The 12,283-nt window shown below is 45.4% G+C and overlaps 1 protein-coding gene across 4 annotated transcripts in view; it reads left to right on the forward strand.

The window, feature by feature from the left end:
* The window catches only part of METTL16 (methyltransferase like 16), an 87,225-nt gene that overhangs the window by 38,728 nt on the left and 36,214 nt on the right, over nt 1-12,283 (forward strand). For all 4 annotated transcript variants that reach the window (XM_033185110.1, XM_033185113.1, XM_033185112.1 and 1 more), the window contains one exon: nt 4,306-4,448. In XM_033185110.1, the coding sequence (XP_033041001.1) occupies nt 4,306-4,448 (143 nt within the window). The remainder of the gene's footprint in view (nt 1-4,305; nt 4,449-12,283) is intronic.

A 12,283-nucleotide genomic window follows, 5' to 3' on the forward strand; every position in this document is an offset into this window, starting at 1 on the left:
TAATCCCAGCTACTGGGAAGGCTGAGGCAGGAGAATCGCTTGAAGCCGGGAGGCGGAGGTTGCAATGAAAACTTTAAAAAATTAACTTACGGCCAGGCGCTGTGGCTCAAGCCTGTAATCTCAGCACTTTGAGAGGCTGAGACGGGCAGATCATGAGGTCAGGAGATTGAGCCCATCCTGGCTAACACGGTGAAACCCCGTCTCTACTAAAAAAATACAAAAAACTAGCCAGGTATGGTGGTGGGCGCCTGTTCCCAGCTACTCGGGAGGCTGAGGCAGGAGAATGGCGTAAACCCGGGAGGCGGAGCTTGCAGTGGGCTGAGATCTGGCCGCTGCACTCCAGCCTGGGAGACAGAGCGAGACTCTGTCTCAAAAAAAAAAGAAAAAAAAATTAACTTACTATTTTTTAAAGAAAACTTTAAAAAATTAACTTACTTTTTTAAAATTAATATATTTGAGATGAGGACTCACTGTGTTGCTCAAGCTGGTCTTGAACATCTGGACTCAAGCAGTCCCTCTCCCGTCAGCTCCCCTAGTAGCTGAGACCATAGGCGCATGCTACAGTGCCTGGCTTTTGAAAGCTGTGTCAGTTACGGTGCTTTTGGTTTGAGGTACTTTCGGCTCTCTGTGTCTATAGGTCTTACACCTGTGGGATCCACATCTGTGGATTCAGCCAACCACGCATTGAAAGCATTGGGAGGCTTGCATGGTGCCTCACACTTGTAATCCCAGCACTCGGGGAGGCTGAGGCGGACGGATAGCTTGAGCTCAGGAGTTCAAAACCAGCCTGGGCAACGTGGTGAAACCCTGTCTCTACAAAAACTATAGAAAGAATTAGCCAGATGCTGTGGCGTGTGCCTGTAGACCCAGCTACTTGGGAGGCTGAGGTGGGAGGATGGCTTGAGCCCAGGAGGTGCAGGTTGCATTGAGCCAGGATCGTGTCACTGCACTCCAGCCTGGGTAACAGAGCAAGACCCTGTCTCAAAAAAAAATATTGGGGAAAAAAAGAAAACAATAAAAAATAACAATGTAACAATGAAAAATAATACAAAACCACAGTATCACTATTTTTACATAGCATTCACATTGTATTAGGTATTATAATTAATCTAGGAATTATTATTATTATTTTTTGAGACGGAGTCTCGCTCTGTCCAACGGGCTGGAGTGCAGTGGCCGGATCTCAGCTCACTGCAAGCTCCGCCTCCCGGGTTTACGCCATTCTCCTACCTCAGCCTCCCGAGTAGCTGGGACTACAGGCGCCCGCCACCTCACCCGGCTAGTTTTTTTTTTTTTAATTTTTTAGTAGAGACGGGGTTTCACCGTGTTAGCCAGGATGGTCTCCATCTCCTGACCTCGTGATCCGCCCGCCTCGGCCTCCCAAAGTGCTGGGATTACAGGCTTGAGCCACCGCGCCCGGCCTCATCTGTTTATCTGAGGAAGGACTGTACCTAAAAACCCAATGTAGGTTGACTTAACGACAAAGGAAGTGTATTGGCTGACGTATTGGAGAAACCCAGCAGTAGTTGGGATTTCATAATGATTTGATTAAGGTGTTCACAGTATTAAGAGCTCTGTTTTTCTCTTGGCTGTGACTTGTTCCATGGTTGTTTTTGTTCATAAGCTGGTTTACTTGTGGTACCTCCGTATTTAGAGGGTGGGAGGGTGTGGAGAGAGCTCTTTTCTTCCCTGAACCATTGAACATTTGATTTTCTTCTCATTTGACCAACTTGGGTCATAGTCCACTCCTGGACTGAACTTCTTGGCTTAGGAAATCAATGTTTTTACTGCTACATGGCTTGCTTTTTTTTTTTTTTTTTTTTTGTGACAGAGTCTCACGCTTGTTACCCAGGCTGGAGTGTAGTGGCACCATGTCGGCTCACTGCAACCTCCTTCTCCCAGGTTCAAGCAATTTTCCTGCCTCAGCCTCCAGAATAGCAGGGATCACAAGCAGGCACCACCATGCCTGGCTAATTTTTGTATTTTTAGTAGAGATGGGGTTTCACCATATTGGCCAGGCTGATCTCAAACTCCTGACCTCAAGTGATCTACCCGCCTTGGCCTCCCAAAGTGCTGGGATTACAGGTGTGAGCCACCACACCCGGTCAACACTTCTTATTTGTCCTTTTTTTGGGGGGGGAGGGGCGGGGAGGATGGAGTGTTGCTCTGTTGCCCAGGCTGGAGTGCAGTGATGTGATCTCCACTCACAGCAACCTCCACCTCCCAGGTTGAAGTGATTCTTGTACCTCACCCTCCTGAGTTGCTGGGACTCCTGGCGGACACCACTGCACTCGGCTAATTTTTTTTGCATTTTTATTAGAGACAGAGTCTTACCATGTTGGCCAGGCTGGTCTGGAAATCCTGACCTCAAGTGATCTGCCCACCTTGGCCTCCCCAAGTGCTAGGATTACAGGCATAAGCCACCATCCCCAGCCTGATCTGTCGGGTTTTTTTTTGTTTTTTTTGTTTTTTTTTTTTTGAGATGGAGTCTTGCTCTGTCACCCAGGCTGGAGTGCAGTGCCGCAATCTCAGGTCACTGCCACCTCTGCCTTCTGGGTTCAAGCGATTCTCCTGCCTCAGCCTCCCCAGTAGCTGGGACTACAGGCATGAGCCACCACTCCTGGCTAATTTTTTGTATTTTTTTTTTAGTTGAGACAGGGTTTCACTGTGTTAGCCAGGACGGTCTCGATCTCCTGACCTCGTGATCTGCCCGCCTCAGCCTCCCAAAGTGCTGGGATTACAGGCGTGAGCCACCACGCCCGGCCTGATCTGTCTTTTTGATCATAGCCATCCTAGTGGGTATAAAGTGATATCTCATTGTAGTTTTGATTAGGATTTCCCGGATAACTGATGATGTTGAGCATCTTTTCACGTCGTTATTGGCCATTTGCATATCTTCTTTGGAGAAATGCTTATTCATATTCTCTGCTCATTTTTAAGTTGGTTTATTTTTCTTTTTATTATTAAGTTGTAAGCATTCTTTATATATCCTAAAAATAAGTTCCTTATTAGACAGTGATTTGCAAACATTCCCTTCCTGTGGGTTGTCTTCTCACTTTCATTTTTTTTTTTTTTTTTTTTTGAGACCGAGTCTTGCTCTGTCACCCAGGCTGGAATGCAGTGGCCAGATCTCAGCTCACTGCAAGCTCCGTCTCCCGGGTTTACGCCATTCTCCTGCCTCAGCCTCCCGAGTAGCTGGGACTACAGGCGCCTGCCACCTCACCCAGCTAGTTTTTTTGTATTTTTTAGTAGAGACGGGGTTTCACCGTGTTAGCCAGGATGGTCTTGCTCTCCTGACCTCGTGATCCGCCCGTCTCGGCCTCCCAAAGTGCTGGGATTATAGACTTGAGCCACCGTGCCCGGCCAATCTTCTCACTTTCTTGATGGTGCCCTTTGCAGCTCAGAAGTTTTTAATTCGGATGAAGTCCAATTTATCTGTTCTCTTTTGTTGCTTACGCTTTTGTTGTTATGTTTCAGAAACCATTGCCTATTCCAAGGTCATGAAAATTTACTCTTATGTTTTCTTCTAAAGAGTTTTATAGTTTTATTTTTTACTTTTAGGTCTTTGATGAATTTTGAGTTAACTTTTCATATGGTATGAGGTAAGGGTGGATTAAATATTTAAATGTGAAAAGCAAAACCATGAAAATGCTAGGAAAAAACATAAGTAAATATTTATCTAATCTTTGGGTGGATTTTCTGTACATGAAAAAGAAAGCATAAAGAAAAAGTGACAGATTGGGCTATATAAAAAGGTAAACAATTTTTATGTTTAATCACAAAAATGGAAAGTAAAAGACCTGGGAATAAATAGTTGCATGAAGTAGCTGTTTAAAATAAAATATTTTAGGCCAGGCATGGTGGCTCACGCCTGTAATACCAGCACTTTGGGAGGCCGAGGCGGGCAGATCATGAGGTCAGGAGATTGAGACCATCCTGGCTCACGCGGTGAAACCCCATCTCTACTAAAAATGCAAAAAATGAGCCGGGTGAGGTGGCGGGCGCCTGTAGTCCCAGCTGCTTGCGAGGCTGAGGCAGGAGAATGGCTGAACCCAGGAGGTGGAGCTTGCAGTGAGCTGAGATCCAGCCACTGCACTCCAGCCTGGGTGAAAGAGGGAGACTCTGTCTCAAAAAATAAATAAATAAAATATTTTATTGGCTATGTGATTTTAAAATCCCAATCTAGCATACTATTTGGAAAGTAAAATTGCATCTAAACATTCTAACTTAGAGACAGATTACATTCAGACTCGGTTCTTGGGTGTACAGATTTTTCACCAGTGTTTTTTTGTCGTTGTTGTTCAGGGAGTAAACTCACGAAATCCTCGAAGACCTCCACCTAGTTCTGTTAATACAGGAGGCATCACAGAGATCATGGCAGAAGGAGGTGAATTAGAGTTTGTTAAAAGGATCATCCATGACAGTCTACAACTTAAAAAAAGATTAAGGTAAGTCTGTTTTTACAACATAGAGTCCATTTTTACAACATAAGAATATTTACCCCCTATGTAGTTCTCTTTTTTGTGGTGGGGGGACGGAGTCTTGCTCTTGTTGCCCAGGCTGGAGTGCAGTGGTGCAATCTCAGCTCACTGCAACCTCTGCCTCCGGGGTTCAAGCTTTTCTTGTGCCTCAGCCTCCAAGTAGCCGGGATTACAGGCACCTGCCACCTGTAATTTTTGTATTTCTAGTAGAGACAGGGGGTTTTCACCATGTTGGCCAGGCTGGTCTGGAACTCCTAGCCTCAGGTGATCCGCCTGCCTCGACCTCCCAAAGTGCTGGGATTATAGGCATGAGCCACCATGCCCAGCCTCCCCTATGTCGTTCTAAAACAAACTATGTCGCTCAGAGGAAAAGTAATCCTAGTGGTCAGAAGAACAAGCAGATAAAGATTGCAGGCTGGGCGCGGTGGCTCACGCCTATAATCCCAGCACTTTAGGAGGCCGAGGCGGGCGGATCAGAAGGTTAGGAGTTCAAGACCAGCCTAGCCAATATGGTGAAACCCCATCTCTACTAAAAATATAAAAATGAGTTGGGTGTGGTGGCAAGTGCCTATTGTCCCAGCTACTTGGGAGGCTGAGGCAGGAGAATCACTTGAACCTGGGAGGCAGAGGTTGCAGTGAGCCAAGATTGCACCACTGCTCTCCAGCCTGGGTGAGAGCGTGAGATTCCTTCTCCAAAAATAAAAATAAAACTAAAGATTGCAAAGGTAGTGGCTCCTACAATCTGTGAAGACCCTGTTGCTGAGGATGTTCTATGCCTTTAATTGATTAGTGTTTACTGTAATCATGCATATTACATAGATAGGAAAGAGGAAAATACCATATGATTGTATTGCTCCCATTAGGGTGGTCCTGTGGTGGAACAAAACTGATTCAAATACGGCTTTTGATTAGAAAACAGATGGGTTCAGTTCTGTCCCATGAACCAGAATAAATGTGTTGCCCAGTCCTTTCAGCAAGTTAGGTTCTCGGAATCAATCTCCCAAACAGTGACAGATGTGAGGACATTGAGCTGTCAAGAACTTAATGAAGGGAAACTGAGATCACTCACCAGTTGCAGAGGAGGGTTAAGGCCATTCCTTTTGAAAGCTAATTATTTTGGACAGTACACCTGTCATTAAGCAACATAAGGTACTCAAAAAGAGCTATTTGTCTCGCTTGACTTCTCACCCTGCCACATGTTGTTGAAATGATGGATAATGTGGTAGTTCAAAAACCAGAAGAGCTTTCAACCCTAGGATTTAGCTTCGGGACATAGGGAAGATTTTATTTATTATTATTATTGTGTTCAATGCACATAACATAAAATTTACCATCTGTATTAGTCCATTCTCACACTGCTATAAAGAAATACCTGAGGCCGGGCGCGATGGCTCATGCCTGTAATCCCAGCACTTTGGGAGGCCGAGGTGGGCGGATCACAAGGTCAGGAGATCGAGACCATGGTGAAACCCCGTCTCTACTAAAAATACACACACACACAAAAATTAGCCGGGCATGGTGGCGGGCGCCTGTAGTCCCAGCTACTCGGGAGGCTGAGGCAGGAGAATGGCGTAAACCCGGGAGGTGGAGCTTGCAGTGAGCCGAGATCGCACCACTGCACTCCAGCCCGGGCGACAGAGCGAGACTCCGCCTCAAAAAAAAAAAGAAATACCTGAGACTGAGTAATTTGTAAAGAAAAGAGGTTTAATTGGTTCATGGTTCCACAGGCTATACAGACAGCATGGCTGGGGAAGCCTCAGAAAACGTACAATCATGGCAGAAGGTGAAGGGGAAGCAGGTATATCATTACATGGCCAGAGGAGGAAGAGGAAGAGAGACGGGGGGTGGCATGGTGCTACACACTTAAACAACCAGATCTAGTGAGATCTCACTATCACCAGAACAGCAAGGGGAAATCTGCCCTCAGGATCCAGTCACCTCCCAGCAGGCCCCCTCACCAACACTAGAGATTACAGTTTGATATGATATTTGGACGGGGACAGAAATCCAAACCTCATTGCCATCTAAAATTTTAGAGTATAGTTTAGTAATGTTAAGTACATTCCCATTGTTGTGCAAGCAGTCTCCAGAACTCTTCATTTTGCGTCAGTGTAACTCTCTGTGCTGCTTAAATAACTCCTCATTTTCTCCTTCCCTGAGCCCCCTGGCAACCATCATTCTGCTGTCTGTCTCTACGAACTTGACTACTCTAGGTACCTCGTACAAATGGAATCATACGGTATTTGTCCTTTCATGACTGGCTTTTTTCCCTTTTCGTCATGTTTTCAAGGTTCATCCATGATGCAGCATGTTTCTGAATTTTCTTCCTTTTTAAGGCTGATAATGTTAAAATTCCATTGTCCATGTGCGCGTTTTGTTTCTCCATTCATCTGCTGATGGAGAATACTTAGTTGCTTCTATCCTTTGGCTATTGTGAATAATGCTCTATGAATGTGGGCATATAACTATCTCCTGGAGACCCTGCTTTCAATTCTTTGGATGTAGACCTAGAAGTGGAATTCCTGGATAGGGAAGATTTTTTTTCCTATATGGTATTGTCCTCTTTTCTGTCTATGTAGTATAGATGATTATAGGAAACAAAATCACTTAAAGACATGAGAAGGCTAGGCACGGTGGCTCACGCCTGTAATCCCAGCACTCTGGGAGACCTAAGCGGGTGGATCACCTGAGGTCAGGAGTTGGAGACCAGCCAACATGGTGAAACCTGTCTCTAGTAACAAATACAAAAAATTAGCCGGGCCTGGTGGCAGGCACCTGTAATTCCAGCTACTCGGGAGGCTGACGCAGGAGAACTGCTTGAACCTAGGAGGCAGAGGTTGCAGTGAACCAAGACTGCACCACCGCACTCCAGCCTGGGTGACAGAGTGAGACTCCATCTGAAAAAAAAAAAAAAAGACAGGAGAACATCCTCGGAAATGAAAATATCCTCAGAAACAGGGTCTTTGCAGGCTATAGGAGCTACTACCTTTTCAATCTTTGTTTATTCTTATTCTATAAATCTTTCCTATCTCCCAAAGGTAGAAAGCTGCTTATTTTATTAAAGACTAATTCCAAAATCATCAAATATCCTGATTTTTTTTTTTTTCTTCGAGACAGAGTCTCACTCTGTCACCCAGGCTGGAGTGCAGTAGGGTGATCTTGGCTCACTGCAACTTCTCTCCGCTTCCCAGGTTCAAATGATTCTCATGCCTCAGCTTCCTGAGTAGCTGGGGCTACAGGCATGTGCCGCCACGCCTGGCTAAGTTTTTATACTTTTTTAGTAGAGTTGGGGTTTCACTATGTTGGCCAGGCCGGTCTCGAAGTCTTGACTTCAAGTGATTCTCCTGTCTTGGCCTCCCAATGTGCTGGGATTACAGATGTGAGCCACTGCACCCAGTCTAGATTGACTTATTTAGACACATTAGACTATCTTGAAGAAGAAAGAGACTAAAATTATACTGAGCATTGAGAAAAGTCTGAGAAAGTAAAATAAGCTTAAAGAAGGTAAGAGCACTGAAATTCACAGAAAAGAGGTAACCGAGCCACGTGACCATTTCATTATGGCTTTTTTAAAAAATTGAAACTGAGTTTCACTCTTGTTGCCCAGGCTGGAGTGCAATGGTATGATCTTGGCTCACCGCAACTTCCGCCTCCCAGGTTCAAGCAGTTCTCCTGCCTCAGCCTCCCGAGTAGCTGGGATTACAGGCATGCACCACCACGCCAGGCTAATTTTGTATTTTTAGTAGAGATGGGGTTTCTCCATGTTGGTCAGGCTGGTCTCGAACTCCTGACATCAGGTGATCCACCCGCCTCAGCCTCCCAAAGTGCTGGGATTGCAGGCGTGAGCCACCACGCCCAGCCCTCATTATGGCTTTTGAGGGAACTGGAGCCAGCCAGGAAAATGGGGAACTATAGGTGGCTGTTCTAGGCTACAATAATATTGGGGTTGTTCTCAGGAGGCTTTTAAACAATAAGTTTCTGTTATTTCCAAAGTCCCGTTTGAACTACAAAAATATATTTGAACAGAACACCATTTTAAGGGGCAGAAATTGACTCAGTATGTTCCTAGTCTGCTTATCCCTGGCGCTGTGGCAGCCTGCGAACTGAATCAAGGGTGTAAATTTGCTAGGAAGGATAAAATGCAAGAGCCCATCACAGCTCTGGAGAGCTGGCCATCTTGTGCTTGGTATCATATATGGGAGATAAACCCTGTTAGAATTTATTTAAAACAAGGTGCAACTGTCTTCTCTGTGAGGACTCAGGCAGTTTGAAAGTTTAGATGACAGAAAGGAAGAAATGAAGTTATTTTTATTGAAAAGAAAATAGAAGAGTGTTTTGTGAAAGGGTATTGCTTGCAAATATTGTTTTCAATCACATCCTACCATGATTAGCCAGTTCGTGCCCCATGCATATGTATATATATCTATCGATGGTTTTTGAGATAGTTTTGCTCTTGTTGCCCAGGCTGGAGTGCAGTGGTGCGATCTCAGCTCACTACAACCTCTGCCTCCTGTATTCAAGCGATTCTCCTGCCTCAGCCTCCAGAGTAGCTGGGATGACAGGCGTGCACCACCACACCCAGCTAATTTTGTATTTTTAGTAGAGACAGGATTTCTCCATGTTGGTCAGGCTGGTCTTGAACTCCTGACCTCAGGTGATCCACCTGCCTTGGCCTCCCAAAGTGCTGGGATTAAAGGCGTGAACCACTGTGCCCGGCCCTCATGCATATTTTTATAGTTGACATCATAACGTTTATACAACTGTGTGACTCACATTTCGGAATGCTGTGAAAATTGTGTATTTTGAAGCTCTAAAAAATAAGAGATTATAAACAAGTACCTTAACCCTACCATCTGTTTCTTATGCCTCTAGAATGTTTTTTTCTTTGTCCCTGAAGAAATACAGGAACTAAGCAGAATTTGCAACATTATGGGGTGAAATAAGTTAAATGTGTTGGACTGACCTCAGGATGGCGCTTTTGACGCCTCGTCTCCCCTGGGAGGTTCATGTATCACCTCTGTCATGCTCAGCAGCAGTTACAGTTTTGTTTTCTATCTTAAGGAATTTTGCAGCTGGAAAGACCTTGAGAGGTTAAGTTATCCAGCCTCTTGGTTTACAGACTTGAAACTTTGAGCTCAGATACCCTCGTTCTAGTCCAGTGGTCTTTCCGCCGCCCCCACAGTCTCTGCAGCTGTAAGCTACAGTTGGACTCTGAAGAGCCTTTCCATTGTTGATGAAGATTTACAAGTGCTTGTCACCCTTACTGTGGCTTTCTGTGCCTGTGGCTTGAGCTTTACTTAATAGCTTTTTCTTCTCTGAAGTGACTCACCCAGGCCGGGCACAATGGCTCACGCCTGTGTACCAACACTTTGGGAGGCTAGGTTGGTGGATCACTTGAGCCCAGGAGTTCAAGACCAGCCTAGGCCACGTGACGAGACCCCTTCTCTACAAATAATACAAAAATTAGCTGGGTGTGGTGGCACATGCCTGTCTTCCCAGCTACTCGGGAGGCTGAGGTAGGAGGATTGCTTGAGCCCAGGAGGTTGAGACTGCAGTAAGCCGAGATTGCACCACTACCCCCCAGCTTGAGTGACAGAGTGAGACCCTATCTCAAAAAAGAAAAAAAAAAAACAGACTCACCCATCTGACCTTCTAGCTAAATTACCAGACTTTATCAAACTCCTCATGGTCTGAATTGTGTGTGTGTGTGTGTGTCTGTGTGACAGAGTCTTGCTCTGTCACCCAGGCTACAGTGAGGTGGAGTGATCTTGTCTCACTGCAACCTCTGCCTCCCAAGTTCAAGTGATTCTCCCACGTCAGCCTCCCGAGTTGCTGGGATTTCAAGTGTGTGCCCCCACACTCAGCTAATTTTTGTATTTTTAGTAGAGACGCAATTTTACCATGTTGCCCAGGCTGGTCTCAAACTCTTGAGCTCAAATGATCCACCCGCCTTGGCCTCACAGAGTGCTGGGATTACAAGTGTGAGTCACCACACCTGGCCCTGAATTTTTTTTTTTTTTTAATTTCTTCTCCACACCATAATTTTGTATGTTTTGGATTCTCTCTTGTCATTGGTTACCAGTTCTATAACGGATGCCCTTTATGGCAGTGATTTTAGGATTTTCTTAGGATCCAGAGATCTGTATTCCACAAAGCACCAGCGTGTCCCCTGCCAGATGACAGATACTCCTTGGATTTGGATATAACCCAGATATTTGGGGGTGGGTAATAAATTTAATAATCTGGGCCTAGGCTGGGCACAGTGGCCCATACCTGTAATCCCAGCACTTTGGGAGGCTGAGGCAGGAGGATCACTTGAGCTCAGGAGATTGAGACCAGCCTGGGCAACATAGCAAGACCCCATCTCTACAAAACATTAAAAAATTAGCTGGGTATGCTTGCACATTCCTGTGGTCCCAGCTACCCAGGAGGCCAAGGTGGAAGAATTGCTTGGGCCTGGGAGGTTGAGGCTGCCATGAGCTGGGTTTATTCCACTGCACTGCAGCCTGAGTGACAGAGCAAGAGCCCGTCTCAAAAAATAATAATAATTTGGGCCTTTTGAATGTGATTTTTTGGTTTGAAATTTTGATTTCTCATTGGTAAAATGAAATGATAGTAGCTATCTCATAGAGTGGTTATAGAATTAAATGAATACATATTTGACATAATAATAATAGTGGATATTAAATAGGGTGATTTTTAAACTCTTTTTTTTTTTTTTTTTGAGACAGAGTCTTGCTCTGTCACCCAGACTGGAGTGCAGTGGCATGATCTTAGCTCACTGCAACTTCCGCCTCCTAGGTTTAAGCAATTCTCCTGCTTCAGCCTCCCAAGTAGCTGGGATTAAAGGCACACGCCACTACACCTGACTAATTTTTGTATTTTTAATAGAGTTGGGGTTTCAGCGTGTTGGCCAGGCTGGTCTCAAACTCCTGACATCAGGTTATCCACCCGCCTTGGCCTCCCAAAGTGCTGGGATTACAGGTCTACTGTGCCCGGCCGATTTTTAACTCTTGACTATTCTAGGAGACTGCAACATGTAGTGTAAATGTTAGATAATGACATTATTATTTTTATAATTTTGTTATCTCTTGAACAATACAACCACACTTACAGGAAATTAGAAAATGGAGAAAGCTGCTTTGGCATTAAAAAAAAAAAAATAAGCCTTACCAAAAATTAGCCAGGTGTGGTGGTGGGTACCTGTAGTCCCAGGTACTCGGGAAGCTGAGGCAGGAGAATGGCATGAACCCGGGAGGTGGAGCTTGCAGTGAGCCGAGATTGTGCCACTGCACTCCAGCCTGGGCAACTGAGACTCCATCTTGGGAAAAAAAAAAAAAGATGCTGGGCATGGTGGCTCACGCCTGTAATCACAGCACTTTAGGAGGCTGAGGTGGGTGGATTGCCTGAGATCAGGAGTTCAAGACCAACCCCACCAACACGGTGAAACCCTGTAATGCTGTCTCTACTAAAAATACAAAACTTAACTGGACATGATGGCATGTGCCTATAATCCCAGCTACATGGGAGACTGAGGCAGGAGAATCACTTACGTGGGAGACAGAAGGTTGCAGTGAGCTGAGATTGCACCACTGTACTCCAGCCTAGGCAACAGAGCAAAACTCTGTCTTAAAAATAAATAAATAGGCCGGGCGCGGTGGCTCAAGCCTGTAATCCCAGCACTTTGGGAGGCCGAGACGGGCGGATCACGAGGTCAGGAGATCGAGACCATCCTGGCTAACACGGTGAAACCCCGTCTCTACTAAAATATACAAAAAATTAGCCGGGCGAGATGGCGGGCG

Source organism: Trachypithecus francoisi, unplaced genomic scaffold (assembly GCF_009764315.1).
Source record: "Trachypithecus francoisi isolate TF-2019V2 unplaced genomic scaffold, Tfra_2.0 Lachesis_group20, whole genome shotgun sequence".
Classification (NCBI taxonomy): domain Eukaryota; kingdom Metazoa; phylum Chordata; class Mammalia; order Primates; family Cercopithecidae; genus Trachypithecus; species Trachypithecus francoisi.